This window comes from Moschus berezovskii, chromosome 14 (assembly GCF_049115385.1).
Source record: "Moschus berezovskii isolate FMDL1 chromosome 14, NW_MosBer_1.0, whole genome shotgun sequence".
Lineage (NCBI taxonomy): Eukaryota > Metazoa > Chordata > Mammalia > Artiodactyla > Moschidae > Moschus > Moschus berezovskii.
This window is the reverse complement of record NC_142473.1, coordinates 52,615,823-52,641,282: the sequence shown is the minus strand read 5'-3', so window position 1 is coordinate 52,641,282 and position 25,460 is coordinate 52,615,823. Positions and strand designations below refer to the sequence as shown.

The window sequence follows — 25,460 nt, the reverse complement described above, 5'->3', positions numbered from 1 at the left end:
CTATGAAGCAACATGATAGGCCAGAACTAGAAGTAACTATTGGGTAAATTATCAAATAAAATCAAATATTAAGGAATCAATATTACTCTTAGACTTTTACAGAAGCTCTGCTTTAACAAGGAATGTAAACATATAACAAGCTGCCAAGTCTCTTTCCATCCTTTGACCTCCTCACTCCCAACAGAGACACCAACACTAACAATACAGCAACTGTTTGAACTTGATCCAAATCCCACCCCAGTGATTTTCTCTTGGATTCACCAAGAGATTGGGAGTTTCAGTCCCAACTTCTTGTCTAGATTCATTGGCCAGTTCCAAAGGTGAAGGGACAAAAGAGAGTACAGTAAGTTCTTCAGATATTCTTTAGTTTTTTATGAACATTTAGAAGGAAGAAGGGTACTTTGCTTTCTCATTCCAAATTGTGAAACACACAGTCTCGCTTGCCCTCTTTAAAATCTTTTGAAAATGTCTAATTCTTATGATGACTTTTCTCTGCTCAGGAGTGTGAAAGGAATCTTCCTAAGATTTTCCTGAGATGTCTCTGATTCTTAGATGTGACCCTGTGGTTATTAAACATAGTGTTGGGGTGTAAAGGATTCTGCCATTGCCTTCTCTGTCTCATTGCCTACTATGTATAAAAACATGAAGAAACAAATAAATATTTAAAAGCTCATTTGCCTTCAGACAGTTCAAAATACAGTGGTAAAACAGTAAACTTTAATGCATTTTCTATAACCTGGTGAAAGTGAAAGGCGCTCAGACATGTTCGACTCTTTGTGACCCCATTGACTATATGATCCATGGAGTTCTCCAGGCCAGAATACCGGAGTGGGTTAGCTTTTCCCTTCTCCAGGGGATCTTCCCAACCCAGGGATCAAACCCAGGTCTCCCGCATTACAGGCAGATTCTTTACCAGCTGAGCTACAAGGGAAGCCCATAACCTGGTACTAAGATAAAATTATTCTGAACATACATTTTATAGAAGGAAGGAACATGTTGTTTCAGGTAATCAAGTCTAAATTTAATCAACAGGAGCATAATATAGATTTAAAGAAATGCATGCAAGTTAGAAGGTTCTAGAAGTCCTTCCAATTTTACATATGACAAAAATAATTTCAGTCAGACACGACTGAGCGCTTGTCACCTAAGTGGAAATAGTGGTTGTGTCTGCTCTATCAGGTCACTATAAGATAATAGGTGTGAAATACCTTGAACACTGCCTGACATAATAACTGCTCTTAAATGGCAATGACTGTTTGCAACCCCATGGACTGTAGCGCGCTGTCCTTGGGATTCTTCAGGCAAGAATACTGGAGTGGGTTGCCACACCCTCCCCAGGGGATCTTCCCGACCCAGGATTGAACCTGCATCTCTTGTATCTGCTGCACAGGCAGGAGGATTCTTCACCACTAGTGCCACCTATGAGACATCAGCAAACAGAGGGACAGAGAAATGACACAACCAGTAAATGACAGATTTGGAATTTTATCTCAGGCAGCCTGGCTCCGGAGTGTGCACACTTCACTGCTCCTCAACATTACCTCTAAAGATGGCAGAGCCACCAGAGGGACAGAGCCGGGCCCCACCGCTGGAAGCCCCCACCTTAACCCTGTGCCACCCAGCTGGGGCTGCTACCGTCTTTCTCTGAAAAGCAGCCAAACCCATATCCTAATGAGTGAGAGGACAACGGCACTGCATACAACTTGATTACTGAGACAAGCAGGCAAAGCTGATCTAAAGGTCCGTTTGACACGACAAGGCAAGAAACCACAGCTGAAAACAAACCGAGCCATAACGGAAGTGCGAACCTCCATCCAGGAGCTCTGACATCCAAGGAGACAGGCTTACAGTGTCTCAACCCAGTCCTCAAACTCCAGGGTCTCGTTAAAAGGAGACCCATGCTTGCCTTGAGAAAATGTTGCTCGTCAAATAGTTGATTTTCTAGAATTTATCTTTCCTCTTTAACTTAATAGAAGAGTATGCCCTCTCTTGATGAAAAGTATACGAAGGTTGTTTGGGTGAGAATGGGGGTAGATTAAGGTAGTATTCAGTTTTATATTGTTTGGACTTTGTAAATGTCCAGAGCCATTTACTTTGATATATTAGTTTTGTTGTAAACCTTTTTGCTTTTTCTCTTATCTCATTAAAAAAGAAAAAAATAAAAATAAAAAAAAATAATAATAATTTCACAAGGGATAGTTAGTTAGGGAGTTTGGGATGGACAAGTACACACTGCTATCTTTAAAATGGATAACCAACAAGGTCTTACTGAATAGCACAGGAAAGTCGATCAATGATATGCGCCAGCGTGGATGGGAGGGAGTTTGGGGAAGAATGGAAACATGTATATAAATGGTTTAGTCACTAGGTTGTGCACTTGAAACTATCACAACAGTTTTAATTGGATATATTCCATATTAAATAAAAAGCTAAAAAGTTTTTAAAGATATTGTACTACCTATAATCGGAAAGCAAATGTTTAATCAGTGATTTACTTTCCTGTGTGCTTCCTCATTGTATATTGTAGCACTAACACCAAAGAAGCACCATGCAATAGAGTATTTTTCAGATTGTCCTCTACTCTCAGCAGTTTTGAGACAAGAAATAATTGTTCATTCACTGATTACTTCACTTAATAAACATACACTTACTGTCTATGGCGGATCTGCTACATAAGACATGATAATCATGTAGGATAGTAGAAAAGACAGAAACCCGTATACAGCACACAGGGTGTGCTAGACAGGAAGTATGCTAGACAGGAAGAAAAGTGAAAAGTTTGGAGTGGGAGGGTTTGGAAGAATTTTCTTAGGCAATACTGGAAATTTCACAGGTTCCAAGGTCAAAAGATTAAAGCAAGTGTTATGTGAGCACTGAGCTTTACCTGAAATGGGAGGTTGGGGTTAATTTTGGAGGTGTTTTGGGGCAAGTGGGAGAGGGAGATTATGCATTAGAATGGGGACACTGGTGTAGCATAGCAATAGTGCACGCAAGGGAAGTATGAAAAAAGGAAACACTAATAACAGTTTCTTGAGCAGTCATTATGTTTCTTGAGCACATTATTTCATGAGTAATTAGTGGATATGGATCAGAGTGTTATCCTGAAGTTTCTGTCTAGATTTGAAGTTTCCCATGAGCCCCTGTAATGCTAGTATCCTCACTATATTTTAAACCTTCTTATAGTTCTTACGTTTTGAGATAGGAATGTCATCCATTATGGACTGTGTGTGGTCCCCTTCCTTCTCTCATTCCCCTTGTTCTCTCTGTATAAGACACAAAGGCTCCCTATCTGTAGACCCTCAGGGACTTTCCCATATCCTTAGTGGAAATAAAAAAAAAAAATGAGTAAAATGAATCAAGAAATTGAGCTGAAAGTTCTTTATTAGGAAGAAGTCATACCATTGAGGGTGGACATTATTTCCCCAAGTTCAAAAGATAAAATCTGGGGAAATACTGGGACTTCCCTGACAGTCTAGTGTTTAAGGCTTGGTCTAATGCAGGGGATGAGGGTTCTATTTCTGTTCAGGGAACTAAGATCCGACATGTCTTGTGGCCTAAAAACCGGAACATAAAAACAACAGAAACAATATTGTAACTCACAAATGACTTTAAAAATGTTGAATTGTTAAAAAATAGAAGAATGTAGGGAAATAGGATCTTCCAGTTGAGAGAGTTAATTCTCAGGTAGATTGATAAGGAGTCCGGGGCTGTCAAGGAGTCTGGAGCTCTACAGGAGGAGAAAAGGACAAACTATTTTTTCCTACATTACATTTTCTTAGTCACATAAGAAATTTTTTCTCAAACTTTGAGTTGTTATGACAACAATCTTGGAGATTAACTTTCTTTAGTTCAGTTCAGTTCAGTCACTCAGTCGTGTCCGACTCTTTGCAACCCCATGAATCACAGCACACCAGGCCTCCCTGTCCATCACCAACTCCCGGAGTTCACTCAAACTCATGTCCATCAAGTCAGTTATGCAAGCCCAGAGGTAATCATTACATAGCAAAACAATTCATCTTGCTCAAGGGTGTTTTTATTTAAACTCTATACTAATGATTATATAAAAATAATGTATGTTGCTTGAGGATATGGTTCTCCTTCTTAAGAACCTTCTGACTAATCATGTTATCTTAGGATTTAAGGAAAAGGTTTGATAAGACCTTTCTATTGTTAGTAAGAAATTGAAAAATCATATAAGGTCTTGTTAAGACTAGCTAGTGGGGCACTCTCCTGTCCCCCTTCTGATGTCTATCCCAGAAGCTTTCTCTGTTCCTTTTCACTGTAATAAAACTGCCATGCAAAAGCTCTGAGTGATCAAATTTTGTCTCTGGCCCCAGATGGAAACCGTCTCCTCTGGAAGGCAAAAATCTGACACCATTCAACATAAGCTATCACAATGGTCATTAACTCAAGGAATTCAAATGAGAGCTCTGGAATAACGTAGAGGGGTGGGAATGGGCCAGAAGTGGGAGGGAGATTCAGGTAGGAGGGGAATATATAGGCCTATGGTTAATTCATGGGCTTCCCTGGTGGCTCAGAGGTTAAAGCGTCTGCCTCCAATGCGGGAGACCCGGGTTCGATCCCTGGGTCGGGAAGATCCCCTGGAGAAGGAAACGGTAACCCACTCCAGTATTCTTGCCTGGAGAATCCCATGGACGGAGAAGCCTGGTAGGCTACAGTCCACGGGGTCGCATAGAGTCGGACACGACTGAGCGACGGAACGGAACGGAACGGAACGGATGGTTAATTCATATTAATGTATGATAGTAAACAAAACCAATAATCAATCAATTAGAAATAAATATTCCTTTTGAAAAAAAAAATAGTACAGGATCTCAATGGTATTTGTAGGTGAGGGCATTAGCCACACCAGCCACCACCTTCTGACAGGCAGCCTGAAACTCTGTGGTGAATTCCTCGCCAAAGTTTCAAGCCAGTGTACTCACCAGTATGTTGCCCAAGAGCTGTGTGGTAGAGATAAAAAACAAGGACAGTGTTAGCAGAGGCACCCAATTTGGACTTAGCGTTTCAGTCTCATCCCAAGCTGTGCCCCTGGAATATAAGAAGAAAGATGGCTGAAGTGTAGACGTTACTACTGATGTGAAGCCACCCATATCAGCCTGAATTTATACTTAGAGATGTTTCTCTCTGTCTTAATTCAGAACTCGCTATCATTTTTTTATTTTTTTGAACTATTTCAAGAAGTAGTATATCATTTTGTCTTCCTTGCTTAGAAACGAAGAGATAAAGGAAAATCATGAGACAAAATTTTTAAGTGACTTAAAAGAAGAAAGTCTTAATACTCAAACACTTAAACACTCAAAATGTTTAAATATAAAGAAGATACTGCAGAGAACAAACAGAGAAAAACAAGAATGAATAAGAGGAAACGATGCCTGGAAACAAAGAAGGTAAAGCATTGCCCATAAATCAGCAAAGGACAAGTCCCCAAAATAGTCAAAGAACCTCTGAGTCGAGGGCTAGACAACCAGCAGCCTAGGGGGTGAAAACAGCACAAGGGCAGAGGGAGTCAGTGCCTGCCAGAATCTCAGGCGATAGCTCTGTCCCCACTTGCCCAGCTGACATTCACTCTCCTCCAACCTGCCTTGTAAGTTGAATACCTGCCTGCCTAGGGTATCTGGACCAACTTCAGCCACCCTCATCTTGCTCCACAAGTCAGTGAAAGCAGCCTTCTCCTCAAGAATCAGATGTACCATGATGTGTGTTTATGCAGCTGCAAGTTGTGTCAAAAGCAGGTGTAAGCATCAGGGGCCCTGGTCTTCCTTGTGAACCCCACCCAGCCTCCTGCCCTCTCTGCTTCTGGGAGTAGATTAGCCCAGGGCATAACCCAAGTTCATTGGTTTGGGGGAATGTACAATGCACTCTTGTTTGTCAGTGCCCTTCATCTGTGATTGGCTGATCCAGTGTGTCTAGACTCAGAAACTCTGCTCTCCCTGTTCTTATCTCTTAGCTTCGTTTCGTTCATCCATCCATCGCCTCTACAAACATATTCCCAGTCTCGTTTACGCATAAATATTTTAGTCTGATATTGTGCAATGTATCTTACAGTTTAAACTTAAGAAGCACATTTTATCTATAAATTTAAAAAGTTAAACTCATAGATAAGAAAACTAAGACCTAGAAAGCAAACATTTTACCAAGTTGACTTTTAATATGGAGCTTCACTTTGTTTCTGGAAATATTTGTTGAATATATGAACAATATTGTTCAAATGGAGGCTGAAATGGATGAATATTTTGTCTTAAATTTAATTTGCTTTCTTTCTCCTTGTATAAATACTTTGGGCCACAAAATTCGATTTTCACCATCCTGTCATTGAAATAAAGCTCTATCAAGTTAATGAAAAATAATAAATATTGTCTTTCTAGCAGCTACTGAACTAAGTTTATGGAGCATGGATGATAATGGGAACAATTTAATGAGAAATAAAGAAAAATATCTGATTTGACTGTAGAGAAAATGCAGAGGAATTGCAAACAAGATTTATCTTATTCAGCTTGATAAAGTCTGACAGGATTTCTGGGAAAACACCAAGTGCAGAAATTTCCACATCTGAGTCCTCAGGAAAAATATGAAAATGGACCCAGGAATGAACATTCAAATCAAACTTCATTCTTGTCAATTCAAATAATACTACAATGATATACAAATATATACCCACCAGCATACCTGGAAAGAAGGAAGGAAGAAAAGAAGAAGAAAGGGCGGAAGGAAGGAAGGATGGATGGAAGAAGGGCCTAGGACAAGGGAAAAGAATGCAATGAAAGGGAAGGAAGAGGAAAAGAATATAAAGAATAGGAGAGCTTGACAATTCCAACATTTTGTAAACCTATAGATAAAGCAAAATGTTCATACTTTGCTAGTGATAATGTAAAACAGTATAATTGATTTTGAAAATATTTGATGGTGTCTACTGAAGCAGAGGGGCTTCCCTGTTAGCTCATCTGGTAAAGAATCCTCCTGCATAAAGGGAGGAGGGAGGTGGGAGGGGGGTTCAGGAGGGGGAACCCATGTACACCCCGGGCGGATTCATGTCAATGTATGGCAAAACCAACCAATATAATATTGTAAAATAATTAGCCTCCAATAAAAAAAAAAAAAAAGAATCCTCCTGCAATGCAGGAGACCCCAGTTCGATCCCTGGATTAGGAAGATCCCCTGGAGAAGGGAAAGGCTACCCACTCCAGTATTCTGGTATGGAGAATTCCACGGACTGTGTAGTCCATGGGGTCGCAAAGAGTCGGACATGGCTGGGTGACCTTCACTCAAGTCCCCAAAGGACTCAAAGAACCTCAGAGTCCAGGGGTAGACAAACAGCAGCCTAAGGGGTGAAACAGCTCAAGGTCAGAGGGAGTCACCACCTCCTACAATCTCAGGGGACGGCTCTGTCCCCACACTCCCAGCTGCCATTCACTCACCTTAAACCTACCTTGTAAGCTGAATACCTGCCTGCCTAGGGTTTCAACACCAACTTCATCCACCCTCATCTTGCTCCACAAGAACATGAAAGAAAACGTCTTCTAAAAAGTCAGTTTAGGCGAGAGACGCCCAGCTCCCGGCGGCGCAGACGCGAGAGACGCCCAGCTCCCGGCGGCGCAGACGCGAGAGACGCCTGGCTCCCGGCGCAACCGACCACGTGCAGAATCGTGGCTGAGAGGAGCTGCCCCACGCCCAGGGTTAGGGCGGTGGCCGAGAGGAGCTGTACCACGTCCAGGACGGTGGCTGCTTGGGCACCGGAGGGCCGGGAGGAGCTGATCCACATTCAAAGCAGGAGGGGCGGCCTTGAGGAGATACCCCTTGTCCAAGGTAAGGTGCAGCGGCTGCGCCTTGCTGGAGCAGCTGGGAAGAGATACTCCACGACCAAGTGGAATATAAGAATCCAGTGTTCTGGGGAGGAAGGAACAAGACGGCGAGACCACTTTCTTCCCCACAAATTCATCAGAAGAACATTTGAACGTGGAGTAAAGTCCACAAAACAACTTCTGAATACTGGAAGAGGACATCAGGCTCCCAGAAAAGTAGCCCATTGTCTCCTAAAGGAAAGAGAAGAAATCCAGCTCCACCCACCAGAACACTGACAAATGCTTCCCTAACCAGGGAACCCGGACAAGTCACCTGTCCAACCCCACACACAGCGTAGAAACTACATAATAAAGAGAACTCCACAAACTGCAAGAAGAGGGAAAGGACACCCCAAGCAAAGAAATATAAGCAAGATGAAGAGGCAGAGAAATACCCAGCAAGTAAAGGAACAAGATAATTGCCCACCAACACAAACAAAAGAAGAAGATATAGGGAATCTACCTGATAAAGAATTTCGAATTTTGATGGTGAAAATGATTCAAAATCTTGAAAGTAAAATGGAGTTACAGATAAATAACCTGGAGAAAAGGATTGAGAAGATGGAAGAAAGATTTAATAAGGACTTAGAAGAAATAAAAAAGAGTCAATATACAATGAATAATGCAATAGATGAGATCAGAAACACTCTGGAGGGAACAAACAGTAGAATAACAGAGGCAGAAGACAGGATAAGCGAACTAGAAGATAGAATTGTAGAAATAAATGAAACAGAGAGGAAAAAAGAAAAACGAATTAAAAGAAATGAGGACAATATTAGAGACCTCTGGGACAATGTTAAATGCTCCAACATTCGAATCATAGGAGTCCCAGAAGAAGAAGACAAAAAGAAAGACCATGAGAGAATACTTGAGGAGATAATAGTTGAAAACTTCCCTAAAATAGGGAAAGAAACAATCACCCAAGTCCAAGAAATCCAGAGAGTCCCCAACAGGATAAACCCAAGGCGAAATACTCCAAGACACATATTAATCAAATTATCAAAGATCAAACACAAAGAACAAATATTAAAAGCAGCAAGGGAAAAGCAGCAAATAACACTCAAGGGGATTCCCATAAGGATAACAGCTAATCTTTCAACAGAAACTCTTCAGGCCAGAAGGGAGTGGCAAGATATACTTAAAGTGATGAAAGAAAATAACCTACAGCCCAGATTACTATACCCAGCAAGGATCTCATTCAAATATGAAGGAGAAATCAAAAGCTTTACAGACAAGCAAAAGCTGAGGGAATTCAGCATCACCAAACCAGCTCTCCAACAAATGCTAAAGGATCTTCTATAGACAGGAATCACAGAAAGAGTGTATAAACTTGAACCCAAAGCAATAAAGAAAATGGCTACGGGATCGTACTTTTCAATAATTACCTTAAACATAAATGGGTTGAATGCCCCAACCAAAAGACAAAGGCTGGCTGAATGGATACAAAAACAAAACCCCCATATATGTTGTCTACAAGAGACCCACCTCAAAACGAGGGACGCATACAGACTGAAAGTGAAGGGCTGGAAAAAGATAGTCCATGCAAATAGAGACCAAAAGAAAGCAGGAGTAGCAATACTCATATCAGATAAAATAGACTTTAAAACAAAGGCTGTGAAACGAGACAAAGAAGGAAACTATGTAATGATCAAAGGATCAATCCAAGAAGAAGATATAACAATTATAAATATTTATGCACCTAACATAGGAGCACCGCAATATGTAAGACAAATGCTAACAAGTATGAAAGGGGAAATTAACAATAACACAATAATAGTGGGAGATTTTAACACCCCACTTACATCTATGGATAGATCAACTAAACAGAAAATTAACAAGGAAACACAATCTTTAAATGATATAATAGAACAGTTAGACCTAATAGATATCTATAGGACATTTCACCCCAAAACAATGAATTTCACCTTTTTCTCAAGCGCACATGGAACCTTTTCCAGGATAGATCACATCCTGGGACATAAATCTAGCCTTGGTAAATTCAAAAAAATTGAAATCATTCCAAGCATCTTTTCTGACCACAATGCAGTAAGATTAGATCTCAATTACAGGAGAATAACTGTTAAAAGTGCCAACATATGGAGACTGAACAACACGCTGCTGAATAATGAACAAATCATAGAAGAAATCAAAAGAGACATCAAAATATGCATAGAAATGAATGAAAATGAAAACACAACAACCCAAAACCTCTGGGACACTGTAAAAGCAGTGCTAAGGGGGAAGTTCATAACAATACAGGCACACCTCAAGAAACAAGAAAAAAGTCAACTAAATAACCTAACTCTACATCTAAAGCAACTAGAAAAGGAAGAAATGAAGAACCCCAGGGTCAGTAGAAGGAAAGAAATCATAAAAATTAGGGCAGAGATAAATGCAAAAGAAACAAACGAGACCATAGCAAAAATCAACAAAGCCAAAAGCTGGTTCTTTGAGAAGGTGAATAAAATTGACAAACCACTAGCCAGACTCATCAAGAAACAAAGGGAGAAGAACCAAATCAATAAAATTAGAAATGAAAATGGAGAGATCACAACTGATAACACAGAAATACAAAGGATTATTAGAGAATACTATCAGCAATTATATGGCAATAAAATGAATAACCTGGAAGAAATGGACAAATTCCTAGAAAAGTACAACTTTCCAAAACTGAACCAGGAAGAAATAGAAAATCTGAATAGACCCATCACAAGCACGGAAATTGAAACTGTAATCAAAAATCTCCCAGCAAACAAAAGCCCAGGTCCAGACGGCTTCACAGCTGAATTCTACCAAAAATTTAGAGAAGAGCTAACACCTATTCCACTCAAACTCTTCCAGAAAATAGCTGAGGAAGGGAAACTTCCAAACTCATTCTATGAGGCCACCATCACCCTAATCCCAAAACCTGGTAAAGACCCCACAAAAAAAGAAAACTATAGGCCAATATCACTGATGAACATAGATGCAAAAATCCTTAACAAAATTCTAGCAATCAGAATCCAACAACACATTAAGAAGATCATACATCATGACCAAGTGGGCTTTATCCCAGGAATGCAAGGATTCTTCAATATCCGCAAATCAATCAACGTAATACACCACATTAACAAACTGAAAAATAAAAATCATATGATTATCTCAATAGATGCAGAGAAAGCCTTCGACAAAATTCAACATCCATTTTTGATAAAAACCCTCCAGAAAGTGGGAATTGAAGGGACATACCTCAACATAATAAAAGCTATATATGACAAACCCACAGCAAACATTATCCTCAATGGTGAAAAACTGAAAGCATTTCCCCTAAAGTCAGGAACAAGACAAGGGTGCCCACTCTCACCATTACTATTCAACATAGTTCTGGAAGTTTTGGCCACAGCAATCAGAGCAGAAAAAGACATAAAAGGAATACAAATTGGAAAAGAAGAAGTAAAGCTTTCACTGTTCGCTGATGACATGATCCTCTACACAGAAAACCCTAAAGACTCTACCCGAAAACTACTAGAGCTAATCAATGATTACAGTAAAGTTACAGGATATAAAATCAACACACAGAAATCCCTTGCATTCCTATACACTAATAATGAGAAAATAGAAAGAGAAATTAAGGAAACTATTCCATTCACTGTTACAATGAAAACAATTAAATACTTAGGAATATATCTACCTAAGGAAACAAAAGACTTGTACATAGAAAACTATAAAACACTAGTGAAAGTAATCAAAGAGGACACGAATAGATGGAGAAATATACCGTGTTCGTGGATTGGAAGAATAAATATTGTAAAAATGAGTATACTACCCAAAGTAATTTATACATTCAATGCAATCCCTATCAAGCTACCAACAATACTTTTCACAGAACTAGAACAAATAATCTCACAATTTGTATGGAAATACAAAAAACCTCGAATAGCCAAAGCAATCTTGAGGAAGAAGAATGGAACTGGGGGAATTAACCTGCCGGACTTCAGGCTCTATTACAAAGCCACAGTCATCAAGACAGTATGGTACTGGCATAAAGACAGAAATATAGATCAATGGAACAAAATAGAAAGCCCAGAGATAAACCCACGCTCCTATGGACACCTTATCTTCGACAAAGGAGGCAAGAATATAAAATGGAGAAAAGACAGTCTCTTTAACAAGTGGTGCTGGGAAAACTGGTCAGCCACTTGTAAAAGAATGAAACTAGAACACTTCCTAACACCATACACAAAAATAAACTCAAAATGGATTAAAGATCTAAATGTAAGACCAGAAACTATAAAACTCCTAGAGGAGAACATAGGCAAAACACTCTCCGACATAAATCACAGCAGGATCCTCCAACCCACCTCCCAGAATATTGGAAATAAAAGCAAAAATAAACAAATGGGACCTAATTAAAATCAAAAGCTTCTGCACAGCAAAGGAAACTCTAAGCAAGGTGAAAAGACAGCCTTCAGAATGGGAGAAAATAATAGCAAATGAAGCAACTGATAAAGGATTAATCTCCAAATTATACAAGCAGCTCCTGCAGCTTAATTCCAGAAAACTAAGTGACCCAATCAAAAAATGGGCCAAAGAACTAAACAGACATTTCTCCAAAGAAGACATAAAGATGGCTAATAAACACATGAAAAAATGCTCAACATCCCTCATCATCAGAGAAATGCAAATCAAAACCACAATGAGATACCATTTCACACCAGTCAGAATGGCTGCTATCCAAAAGTCTACATGCAATAAGTGCTGGAGAGGGTGTGGAGAGAAGGGAACCCTCTTACACTGTTGGTGGGAATGCAAACTAGTACAGCCACTATGGAGAACAGTGTGGAGATTCCTCAGAAAACTGGAAATAGAACTGCCTTATGATCCAGCGATCGCACTCCTGGGCATACACACCGAGGAAACCAGAATTGAAAGAGACACATGTACTCCAATGTTCATTGCAGCACTGTTTATAATAGCCAGGACATGGAAGCAACCTAGATGTCCATCTGCAGATGAATGGATAAGAAAGCTTTGGTACATATACACAATGGAGTATTTCTCAGCCATCAAAAAGAATGCATTTGAATCAGTTTTAATGAGGTGGATGAAATTGGAGCCAATTATACAGAGTGAAGTAAGCCAGAAAGAAGAACATCAATACCGTATATTAACGCATATATATGGAATTTAGAAAAATGGTAACCTGAACCCTGTATAAGAGACTGCAAAAGAGACATAGGCATTTAGAACAGTCTTTGGGACTCTGTGGGAGAGGGTGAAGGTGGAATGATTGGGGAGAATGGAATTGTAGCATGTATATTATCATAAGTGACCAGTCCAGGTTCGACACATAAATTTTCCTCTGTTCATTTCTTTGCATTTGTGCTTTTTTAATAAAATTCTTTTTTAGAAATAAAAAATAAATAAATAAAAAATAAAAAGTCAGTTTAACCATAATGCCTGCTTATGTAGTCACAAGTTGTGTCAGAAACAAGTATAAGCAGCAGGGACCTGTTCTTTCTTTGAGCCCTGCCCAGCTTCACGCCCTCCCTACTTCTGAAAGCAGATTAGCCCAGGGCATAACAGAAGTTCATTAGTTTGGGGGAAAGTAAGATGCACTCTCCTCAGACAGCTGTCTGAGGAGCCTTACAAATAGCTGTGAAAAGAAAAGAGGTGAAAAGCAAAGGAGAAAAGGAAAGATATAAGCATCTGAATGCAGAGTTCCAAAGAATAGCAAGGAGAGATAAGAAAGACTTCCTCAGTGATCAATGCAAAGAAATAGACGAAAACAACAGAATAGGAAAAACAAGAGACCTCTTCAAGAAAATTAGAAATTCCAAGGGAACATTTCATGCAAAGATGGGCTCAATAAAGGACAGAAATGGTATGGACCTAACAGAAGCAGAAGATATTAAGAAGAGGTGGCAGGAATACACAGAAGAACTGTACAAAAAAGATCTTCACGACCAAGATAGTCACGATAACGTGATCACTGACCTAGAACCAGACATCTTGGAATGTGAAGTCAAGTGGGCCTTAGAAAGCATCACTACTAACAAAGCTAGTGGAGGTGATGGAATTCCTGTTGAGCTATTTCAAGTCTTGAAAGATGATGCTGTGAAAGTGCTGCACTTAATATGCCAGCAGATTTGGACAACTCAGCGCTGGCCACAGGACTGGAAGAGGTCAGTCTTCATTCCAATCCCAAAGAAAGGCAATGCCAAAGAATGCTCAAATTACCGCACAATTGTACTCATCTCATACGCTAGTAAACTCATGCTCAAAATTCTCCAAGCCAGGCTTCAGCAGTATGTAAACAGTGAACTCCCAGATTTTCAAGCAGGTTTTAGAAAAGGCAGAGGCACCAGAGATCAAATTGCCAACATCCGCTGGATCATGGAGAAAGCAAGAGAGTTTCAGAAAAACATCTATTTCTGCTTCATTGACTATGCCAAAGCCTTTGACAGTGTCAATCACAATAAACTGTGGAACATTCTGAAAGAGATGGGAATACCAGACCACCTGACCTGCCTCTTGAGAAACCTGTATGCAGGTCAGGAAGCAACAGTCAGAACTGGACATGGAACAACAGACTGGTTCCAAATAGGAAAAGGTGTACGTCAAGGTTGTATATTGTCACCTTGCTTATTTAACTTCTATGCAGAGTACATCATGAGGAACGCTGGGCTGGAAGAAGCACAAGCTGGAATCAAGATTGCCGGGAGAAATATCAATAACCTCAGATACGCAGATGACACCACCCTTATGGCAGAAAGTGAAGAGGAACTCAAAAGCCTCTTGATGAAAGTGAAAGAGGAGAGTGAAAAGATTGGCTTGAAGCTCAACATTCAGGAATCAAAGATCATGGCATCTGGTCCCATCACTTCATGGGAAATAGATGGGGAAACAGTGGAAACAGTGTCAGACTTTATTTTTTGGGCTCCAAAATCACTGTGGATGCTGATTTTAGCCATGAAATTAAAAGACGCTTACTCCTTGGAAGGAAAGTTTTGACCAACCTAGATAGTATATTAAAAATCAGAGACATTACTTTGCCAACAAAGGTCCATCTAGTCAAGGCTATGGTTTTTCCAGTGGACATGTATGCATGTGAGAGTTGGACTGTGAAGAAAACTGATCGCCGAAGAATTGATGCTTTTGAACTGTGGTGCTGGAGAAGACTCTTGAGAGTCTCTTGGACTGCAAAGAAGTCCAACCAGTCCATTCTAAATGTGATCAGTCCTGGGTGCTCATTGGAAGGACTGATGCTAAAGCTGAAACTCCAATATTTTGGCCATCTTATGCGATGAGTTGACTCACTGGAAAAGACTCTGATGCTGGGAGAGATTGGGGGTAGGAGGAGAAGGGGACGACAGAGAATGAGATGGTTAGATGGCATCACCGACTCGATGGACATGAGTTTGAGTGAACTCTGGGAGTTGGTGATGGACAGGGAGGTCTGGCATGCTGTGATTCATGGGGTCTGAAAGAGTCGGACACGACTGGGTGACTGAACTGAACTGAACTGAACTGAAAGATGCCCTCTTGTTCCTCAGTTCCCTTCATCTGTGATTGGCTGATCCAATGTGTCTAGACGCAGAAACTCTGCTCTCCCCGTGGATCTCCCAAATTGATTTCCCTCATCAATTGCTTCTACAAATTTATTCCCAGTCTTATTTATGTGTCAATATTTTAGTATGATATTATACAGTGTGCCTCCTACAGTTTAAAATCTATGAATTATAGTTTAAACCTATGACCTGCAGAATTACTTACAGAAAGTAAGACCTAGAAAGCAAAAATTTTATCAAGTTGTTTCTAGAGGGAGCTACACTTTGTTTCTAGACATATTTGTAAGAGGTTGGAATGAATATTTTGTCATAGATTTAACTTGCTTTCTTTCTCCTTGTATAAATACTTTGGGTCACAAAATTCTATTTTTCCCCATCCTTTCTTTGAAATAAATGTCCATTAAGTAAGTGAAAATGAAGAAATAGTGTCTTTTTACCAACTACTGAAATAGACTTAATGAATATGGATTTTATAGGGAAAAATTAAATGAGAAATAAAGAAAAATGTAGCTATGATATGACTAAAAAGAGAATGCAGAGGAGTTACAAGCAAGATTTGTCTTATTTAGCCTGATAAAGTCTGACAGGGTTTCTGGGAAGATAAAAAGTGCAGAAATTTCCATAGCTGTCTCCTCAAGAAATAAGTGGAATTGGACCCAGGAATGATGCTTCAAAGTAAACTTCACTGTCCTCAATTAAAAATAATACTACAATTATATACAAATGTATTCCAGTATAGCTGGAAGAAAGGAAGGAAGAGAGGGAGGAAGGAAGGAAGGATGGAAGAAGGAAAGGAGGATCTAAGAGAAGAGAAAATAATGGAATGAAAGAGGAGAAGGGAAAACACATAAAGAAGATAATGACAATTTCAAAATATTGCAAGGCTGTAGATAAACAAAAATTTTTATACTTTGCTAGTGATACAGTGCTGAATGAGGAATTCCCCAGGTCGGTAGGTGCCCAGTATGCTACTAGAGATCAGTGGAGAAATAACTCCAGAAAGAATGAAGGGATGGAGCCAAAGCGAAACAAATACCCAGTTGTGGATGTGACTGGTGATAGAAGCAAGGTCCAATGCTATAAAGAGCAATATTGCGTGGGAATCTGGAATGTTAGGCCCATGAATCAAGGAAAATTGGAAGTGGTCAAACAGGAGATGACAAGAGTGAACATAGACATTCTAGGAATCAGTGAATTAAAATGGACTGGAATGGGTGAATTTAACTCAGATGACCATTATATCTACTACTGTGGGCAGGAATCCCTTAGAAGAAATGGAGTAGCCATCATGGTCAACAAAAGAGTCCAAAATGCAGTACTTGGGTGCAATCTTAAAAATGACAGAATGATTTCTGTTCGTTTCCAAGGCAAACCATTCAATATTACAGTAATCCAAGTCTATGCCCCAATGGGTAATGTTGAAGAAGCCGAAGTTGAACGGTTCTATGAAGACCTCCAAGACCTTTTAGAACTAACACCCAATAAAGATATCCTTTTCATTATAGGGGACTGGAATGCAAAAGTAGGATGTCAAGAAACACCTGGAGTAACAGGCAAATTTGACCTTGGAGCACTAAATGGAGCAAGGCAAAGGCTAATAGAGTTTTGCCAAGAGAACGCACTGGTCATAGCAAACACCCTCTTCCAACACCACAAGAGAAGACTCTACACATGGACATCACCAGATGGTCAACACCGAAAGCAGATTGATTATATTCTTTGCAGCCAAAGATGGAGAAGCTCTATACAGTTAGCAAAAACAAGACCAGGAGCTGACTGTGGCTCAGAACATGAACTCCTTATTGCCAAATTCAGACTTAAATTGAAGAAAGTAGGGAAAACCACTAGACCATTCAGATATGACCTAAATCAAATCCCTTATGATTATACAGTGGAAGTAAGAAATAGATTTAAGGGTCTAGATCTGATAGAGTGTCTGATGAACTCTAGACAGAGGTTCGTGACATTGTACAGGAGACAGGGACCAAGACCATCCCCATGGAAAAGAAATGCAAAAAAGCAAAATGGCTGTCTGGGGAGGAGTTACAAATAGCTGTGAAAAGAAGAGAAGTGAAAAGCAAAGGAGAAAAGGAAAGATATAAGCATCTGAATGCAGAGTTCCAAAGAATAGCAAGGAGAGATAAGAAAGCCTTCCTCAGCCATCAATGCAAAGAAATAGAGGAAAACAACAGAATAGGAAAAACAAGAGATCTTTTCAAGAAAATTAGAGATATCAAGGGAACATTTCATGCAAAGATGGGATCAATAAAGGACAGAAATGGTATGGTCCTAACAGAAGCAGAAGATATTAAGAAGAGGTGGCAAGAATACACAGAAGAACTCTACAAAAAAGATCTTCACGATGAAGATAATCATGATGGCATGATCACTCACCTGGAACCAGACATCTTGGAATGTGAAGTCAAGTGGGCCTTAGAGAGCATCACTACGAACAAAGCTAGTAGAGGTGATGGAATTCCAATTGAGCTAATTCAAATCCTGAAAGATGATGCTGTGAAAGTGCTGCACTCAATATGCCAGCAAATTTGGAAAACTCAGCAATGGCCACAGGACTGGAAAAGGTCAGTCTTCATTCCAATCCCAAAGAAAGGGAATGCCAAAGAATGCTCAAACTACTGCACAATTGCACTCATCTCACACGCTAGTAAAGTCATGCTCAAAATTCTCCAAGCCAGGCTTCAGCAATATGTGAACGGTGAACTTCCAGATGTTCAAGCAGGTTTTAGAAAAGGCAGAGGCACCAGAGATCAAATTGCCAACATCCGCTGGAACATGGAGAAAGCAAGAGAGTTCCAGAAAAAACATCTATTTCTGCTTCATTGACTATGCCAAAGCCTTTGACTGTGTGGATCACAATAAACTGTAGAAAATTCTGAAAGAGATGGGAATACCAGACCACCTGACCCGCCTCTTGAGAAACCTGTAGGCAGGTCAGGAAGCAACAGTCAGAACTGGACATGGAACAACAGACTGGTTCCAAATAGGGAAAGGAGTACGTCAAGGTTGTATATTGTCACCCTGCTTATTTAACTTATATGCAGAATACATCATGAGGAACGCTGAGCTGGAAAAAGCACAAGCTGGAATCAAGATTGCCGGGAGAAATATCAATAACCTCAGATATGCAGATGACACAACCCTTATGGCAGAAAGTGAAGAGGAACTCAAAAGCCTCTTGATGAAAGTGAAAGAGGAGAGTGAAAAGATTGGCTTGAAGCTCAACATTCAGGAATCAAAGATCATGGCATCTGGTCCCATCACTTCATGGGAAATAGATGGGGAAACAGTGTCAGACTTTATTTTTTTGGGCTCCAAAATCACTGCAGATGCTGATTTCAGCCATGAAATTAAAAGACGCTTACTCCTTGGAAGGAAAGTTATGACCAACCTTGATAGTATATTAAAAAGCAGAGACATTACTTTGCCAACAAAGGTCCGTCTAGTCAAGGCTATGGTTTTTCCCGTGGTCATGTATGGATATGAGAGTTGGACTGTGAAGAAAGCTGATCGCTGAAGAATTGATGCTTTTGAACTGTGGTGCTGGAGAAGACTCTTGAGAGTCCCTTGGACTGAAAGGAGATCCAACCAGTCCATTCTAAAGGAGATCAGTCCTGGATGTTCATTGGAAGGACTGATGCTAAAGCTGAAACTCCAATACTTTGGCCACCTCATGCGACGAGTTGACTCACTGGAAAAGAGTCTGATGCTGGGAGGGATTGGGGTGGGAGGAGACGGGGACGACAGAGAATGAGATGGTTAGATGGCATCACCGACTCGATGGACATGAGTTTGAGTGAACTCCGGGAGTTGGTGATGGACAGGGAGGCCTGGTGTGCTGTGATTCATGGGGTCGCAAAGAGTCGGACAAGACTGAGTGACTGAACTGAACTGAACTGTGGAGGTACAGGTCAGCAGTGAACTGCTGCCGGGGCAGGGGCTCTGGGTGCTGTAGAACTGTGAATGGCATAAGCTCTCTTGGAGGAAGTTGCCATTAACCCCACCATAGAGCTGCTAGAACTTACACAGGATTGGGGAAAGACTCTTGGAGGGCACTAACAAAATCTTGTGTGCACCAGGACCCAGGGGAAAAGAGCAGTGACCCCACAAGAGACTGCCCCAGACTTGCCTGTGAGTGTCCAGGAGTCTCCAGCGGAAGTGTGGGTCGGCGGTGGCCTGCTGCAGGGTGGGGGCACGAGTGTAGTAATGTAAGCAGGGGACATTTTGAAGGAGGTCACCATTATTTTCACTACCTCCAACATAGTTTGGCCTCAGGTCAAATAAGAGGAAGGTAACACTACCCGCCCATCAACAGAAAATTGGATTAAACATGACTCTGTCCATTAGAACAAGACCCAATTTTCCCCTCAGTCAGTCCCTCAAATCAGGAAGCTTCCATAAGCCTCTTGTCCTTCTCCATCAGAGGGAAGACAGACTGAAAACCACAATCATAGAAAACTAACCAATCTGATCACATGGACCACACCCTTGCTTAACTCAATGAAACTATATCCATGCCAAGTAGAAGGCATGATCAAAGACAGACAGGTCATGGTGGAGAGTTCTGACAAAAAGTGGTCCACTGGAGAAGGGAATGGCAAACCACTTCAGTATTCTTGGCTTGAGAGCCCTATGAATAGTATGAAAAGGCAAAAAGGTATAACACTGAAAGATGAACTCCCCAGGTTGGTAGGTGCCCAATATGCTACTGGAGAAGAGTGGAGAAATAACTCCAGAAAGAATGAAGAGAGGGAGACAAAGCAAAAACAACGCCCAGTTGTGGATGTGACTGGTGATGGAAGTAAAGTTAGATGCTATAAACAGCAATATTGCATAGGAACCTGGAATGTTAGGTCCATGAATCAAAGTAAATTGTAAGTGCTCAAACAGGAGATGGCAAGAGTGAACACTAATATTTTAGAAATCAGTGAACTAAAATGGACTAGAAAGAGTGAATTTAACTCAGATGACCATTATATCTACCACTGTGGGCAAGAATCCCTTAGAAGAAATGCAGTAGCCATCATAGTCAACAAAAAAGTCCGAAATGCAGTACTTGGATGCAATCTCAAAAACGACAGAATGATCTCTGTTCGTTTCCAAAGCAAAGCATTCAATATCACAGTAATCCAAGTCTATGCCCCACCAGTAATGCTGAAGAAGCTGTAGTTGAACAGTTCTATGAAGACCTACTAACACCCAAAAAAGATGTCCTTTTCGTTACAGGGGACCGGAATGCAAAAGTAGGCAGTCAAGAAATACCTTGAGTAACGGGAAAATTTGGCCTTGGAGTACAGAACAATGCAGGGCAAAGGCTAATAGAGTTCTGCCAAGAGACTGCACTGGTCATAGCAAACACCCTCTTCAAACAACACAAGAGAAGACTCTACACATGGACATCACCAGGTGGTCAATACAGAAATCAGATTGATTATATTCTTTGCAGTCAAAGATGGGGATACAGTCAGCAAAAACAAAATGGGGAGTTGACTGTGGCACAGATCATGAACTCCTTATTGGCAAATTCAGACTTGAAGAAATCAGGTAAAACCACTATACCATTCAGGTATGACCTACATTAAATCCCTTAAGATTATACAGTGGAAGTGAGAAATAGATTCAAGGGATTAGATCTGAGAGACAGAGTGCCTGAAAAACTATGAACAGAGGTTCGTGACATTGTACAGAAGGCAGTGATCAAGACAATTCCCAAGAAAAATAAATGCAAAAATGCAAAATGGCTGTCTGAGGAGGCCTTACAAATAGCTGTGAAAAGAAGAGAAGTGAAAAGCAAAGGAGAAAAAGAAAGATACACCCATTTGATTGCAGAGTTCCAAAGAATAGCAAGGAGAGATAAGAAAGCCCTCCTCAGTGATCAAGGCAAAGAAATAGAGGAAAACAATAGAATGGTAAAAACTAGAGATTTCTTCAGGCAAAGTAGAGATACCAAGGGAACATTTCATGAAAATATGGGCACAATAAAGGACAGAAATGGTATGGACTTAACAGAAGCAGAAGATATTAAGAAGAGGTGGCAAGAATACACAGAAGAACTAGACAAAAAAGATCTTCATGACCCAGATAACCACCATGGTGTGACCCCTCACCTAGAACCAGACATCCTGGAATGCGAAGTCAGGTGGGCCTTAGGAAGCATCACTACAAACAAAGCTAGTGGAAATGATGAAATACCAGTTGAGCTATTTCAAATCCTAAAAGATGATGCTGTGAAAATGCTGCACTAAATATGTCAGCAAATTTGAAAACTCAGCAATGGTCATAGGACTGGAAAAGGTCAGTTTTCATTCCAATCTCTAAGAAAGAAAATGCCAAAGAGTGTTAAAACGACTGCACAATTGCACTCATCTCACACACTAGTAAAGTAATGCTCAAAATTCTCCAAGCCAGTCTTTGACAGCACATGAATCGTGAACTTCCAGATGTTCAAGCTGGATTTAGAAAAGGCAGGGGAACCAGAGATCAAATTGCCAACATCTGTTGGATCATCATAAAAGCAAAAGAGTTCAAGAAAAACATCTATTTCTGGTTTATTGACTATGTCAAATCCTTTGACTGTGTGTATCACAACAAACTGTGGAAAATTCTTAAGAAGATGAGAATACCAGACCACCTGACCTGCCTCCTGAGAAATCTGCATGCAGGTCAAGAAGCAACAGTTAAAACTGGACATGGAACAACAGACTGGTTCCAAATCAAGAAAGGAGTAAGTCAAGGCTGTATATTGTCACCCTGCTTATTTAACTTCTATGCAGAGTACACCATGAAAAATGCTGGACTGGTTGAATCTCAAGCTGGAATAGAAGTTGCCAGGAGAAATATCAATAACCTCAGATATGCAGATGACATGACCCTTACGGCAGAAAGCAAAGAGGATCTAAAGAGCCTCTTGTTGAAAGTGAAAGAGGAGGGTGAAAAAGTTGGCTTAAAACTCAATATTCAGAAAACTAAGATCATGGCATCTGGTCCCATCATTTCATGGCAAATAAATGGAGAAACAGTGGAAACAGTAACAGACTTTATTTTGGGCTCCAAAATCACTGCCGATGGTGACTACAGCCATGAAATTAAAAGACGCTTACTCCTTGGAAGAAAAGTTATGACCAACCTAGACAGCATATTAAAAAGCAGTGACATCACTTTGCCAACAAAGGTCCCTCTAGTCAAAGCTATGGTTATTCTGACTCTTTGCAACCCCATCGACTGCAGCTTGTCAAGTTCCTCTGTCCGTGGGATTCTGCAGGCAAAAGCACTGGAATGGGTTGCCATTTCCTTCTCCTCTGGACTCTCTAGCAGATCTATCATTTTATACTACTTCACTGCTCTTAATTTATCTTCCTTGAATTGAATTTGACAGGATGGATCTTGAATTTGTCATTTTTTCTCATAAATAGCCTTTATCTCTACAAATACTTGATAGAATTTAAAAGTGTTGCAGGTCCCAAAATTCCCAAGTAATATAGCATTAGTACCATGGCATGGAAAACCACTCCAGTATCCTTGCCTGGAGAATCCTAGACACAGGTTACTGTGATCTGGCAGGTTACAGCCCATGGGGTGGCAAAGAGTCAGACATGACTGAAGCAACTAAGCACGCCCCATTGAAGATGCAAGGAAAAAGCTGAGAGCAGAGCCCTTGACTAGGTGTCTAAAAATACCATCTTCATTGCACTTATAGCTTCTAAAAATATGACTCATATTACATAAAAGTAGTCCAGAAAGAGCTCTATCCAGCATTTATACAAAGAGCAGACTATACAGGTCCCTTACTTTGTGTCCTAACAGCTTACTATTAACAATCATTTTACATCTCTCAGGAGTAACTCCGTTTCTTTCCTTTTTCTAAAGATCTTCCCCATTTCAGGAGCCTACTTTCCCCTCCTAGGATTAACTACCCACTGAAGGCACTTTTACAGAACCTTATTAATGTTCCTTCTATAACCTCCCCAAACTCTCAATCTCCAATATTCCCAGTTTCAATAAGGATGCTTTTTTTGCTGAATCAACTTATAAAAGATAAAAACAAAGAGGAAATACAAAGACATTCATTATATATAATTCGTTGTTTCAGGTGTATAGCAAAGTGATACAGTCATGTATTAAAGAATTTAAAAAAAAAACAAAGAGGAAATACAAAGACATTTGTTATAGGCCCTGACTTTATTTCATTTGTATCATATTGGAGTTATGTCTGGAATCAGAGCTCTCTCCCTCTGTCTTCAGGAGATGAACTGCTTGGACACTGGGCCCTCAGATAGGCACCAACATGGTTGGCCAGGTAACTAGTGGTACTTGTGGGCCAGAGCACTAGCCACAGCATTTGTCAGCTTTTGCCAGGCAGCCTGCATTTGCGGGGTAAATTCCTTGCTGAAGTGGGATGCCAAGACAATCAATATCATGTTGCCTAGGAGCTGGGAATAAAAAGAAGATAGTATATAATGAAGAGAAAGTCTCAAGCTGCCCTTCCAGCAAATAGATGTACCATCCATTTCCTTCTTCATAAGAGGTTGAGCAACTTTCATGGCCATGTTCCCACAAAAGTGAATCATTATAGACCTGACATTGGCTTCAGTGACTCCCATGCTGAACCCCCATTGTGTTATATCCTACTCCCATTTTCTCTGTTAACTTCCAACCCCAGAGCCTTGCTATGGATTGCTTCTCTCCTTTTTATAAAAAGTAAAATCACAGTACTGAAAGGGGACTTGATATTGTGTCTTCAGATATTACATTCATTCAGATTGTTTTGACATCCATTTGACAAGGAATCCAGCACCTTGTATACAAAAACATTTCATCTTTGCTAGAGACGAGAGGAGGAGGCACCAATCGTGAAAAGTTGCTCTTATTTTGCCCTGTTTAGTCCTCGTTCAAAACTCAAAAATCATAAATGCATTCATCAATTTTCATAGAAAATTTTAGTTATCAAAGGCAAGATATTCTTTTGCTCGGCTCAATTTGTGTTCTCCAGGACAAAACATAAAGCTCAGGTTTGGTTATTGTTCATTACAGCATTTTTTCTTTTTTCAGAATTACCAGATGACCAGTAACCTCCACTAGTCATAGAGTAACTACTTAGTCTCACCTTTGACCTCTGGAACAACCTATCAAGAGCAAGACTTTCTCTGAAATACTACCTCCAAAAAATACTTCTATAGCGTAAGACTTAAGTCAGTGTTCTCTATTATAATTACAGCACAGAAACCTGGATGAAAGAACAAAGCACAGACATGCACCCTGAAGTTCTCGGGATCCACGTGCAACTTGTCACAGTGCAGCTCGCTTAGATCTGCAAAGGTGCTCTTGAGGTCATCCATGTGCTTAATGGCATTTCCAAAGGAGTTCAGCACCTTCCTGCCGTGGGCCTTGACCTTGGGGTTGCCCATTATTGCAGACTCAGAGTATAAGTTACCAAAACTGTCAAAGAACCTCTGGGTCCATGGGCAGACGATCAGGAGCCTATGGGATGATCATAGTCACAGAACACATGAGAAGTCAGAGTAGGTAAGAAACCTAACCAGTCCCTCTTTTCTGGAACACTTTCTGCCTTTCTACACCCTCTCCTGCCTGTGTCCAGTGCTTACCTTGCCAGGCTCTCACCGCCGACCACCTCCACATTCACTTTGGCCCACAGACTAGCCACAGCAGCCTTCTCCTCGGGAGTAAAATGCACCATGGTGTCTGGGAGCTTACTGGTGATCCTAATGGGCCAGAAGCAAGTCTGTGCCGCTTCTTCACTGCGTGGCCTTTTATTCCTCATCTCTCCTGTCCCAAGGCCCTTCCTTCCCCCAGTAAAATGAGACTATTGGTCAAAGGTAGGGGGCCACCACCAGGGGTGGGACTTGGGCAAGGGTGGGTCAGCAAGATGGACATTTGTGTCTCTGATAGCGTTGGTGGCTCTTCAGGGGTACTCTGCTCTCGCCCCCCCTACCCTCTACTGTGCAATTCCTATCTCAAGCTCCCCACCACCCTTCCTGAAGTGACCAGTAGGCTGACCATGAAGCACAGCTAG

At 40.7% G+C, this 25,460-nt stretch overlaps 1 protein-coding gene across 1 annotated transcript; it reads right to left on the bottom strand.

Annotated features, from left to right (window-relative positions):
- Nucleotides 1–23,730: 23,730 nt before the first annotated feature.
- On the bottom strand, nucleotides 23,731–25,145 carry LOC129554600 (hemoglobin subunit epsilon-4). Its single transcript, XM_055423518.2, has 3 exons — nucleotides 25,033–25,145; nucleotides 24,685–24,907; nucleotides 23,731–23,859 (listed from the first exon to the last, which is right to left on the bottom strand). The coding sequence occupies exons 1-3, from the start codon at nucleotides 25,122–25,124 to the stop codon at nucleotides 23,731–23,733; spliced, it is 444 nt and encodes a 147-aa protein (XP_055279493.2). The 5' UTR covers nucleotides 25,125–25,145.
- Nucleotides 25,146–25,460: the final 315 nt, after the last annotated feature.

Excerpts from the sequence above, each read along its gene's own strand:
- LOC129554600 (XM_055423518.2), bottom strand. The coding sequence starts at position 25,124 with ATGGTGCATTTTACTCCCGAGGAGAAGGCTGCTGTGGCTAGTCTGTGG. Across the intron at positions 24,908-25,032 it reads GGCGGTGAGAGCCTGGCAAG|GCTCCTGATCGTCTGCCCAT; the intron begins GTAAGCACTGGA and ends ATCATCCCATAG. Across the intron at positions 23,860-24,684 it reads TGGATCCCGAGAACTTCAGG|CTCCTAGGCAACATGATATT; the intron begins GTGCATGTCTGT and ends TTTTATTCCCAG.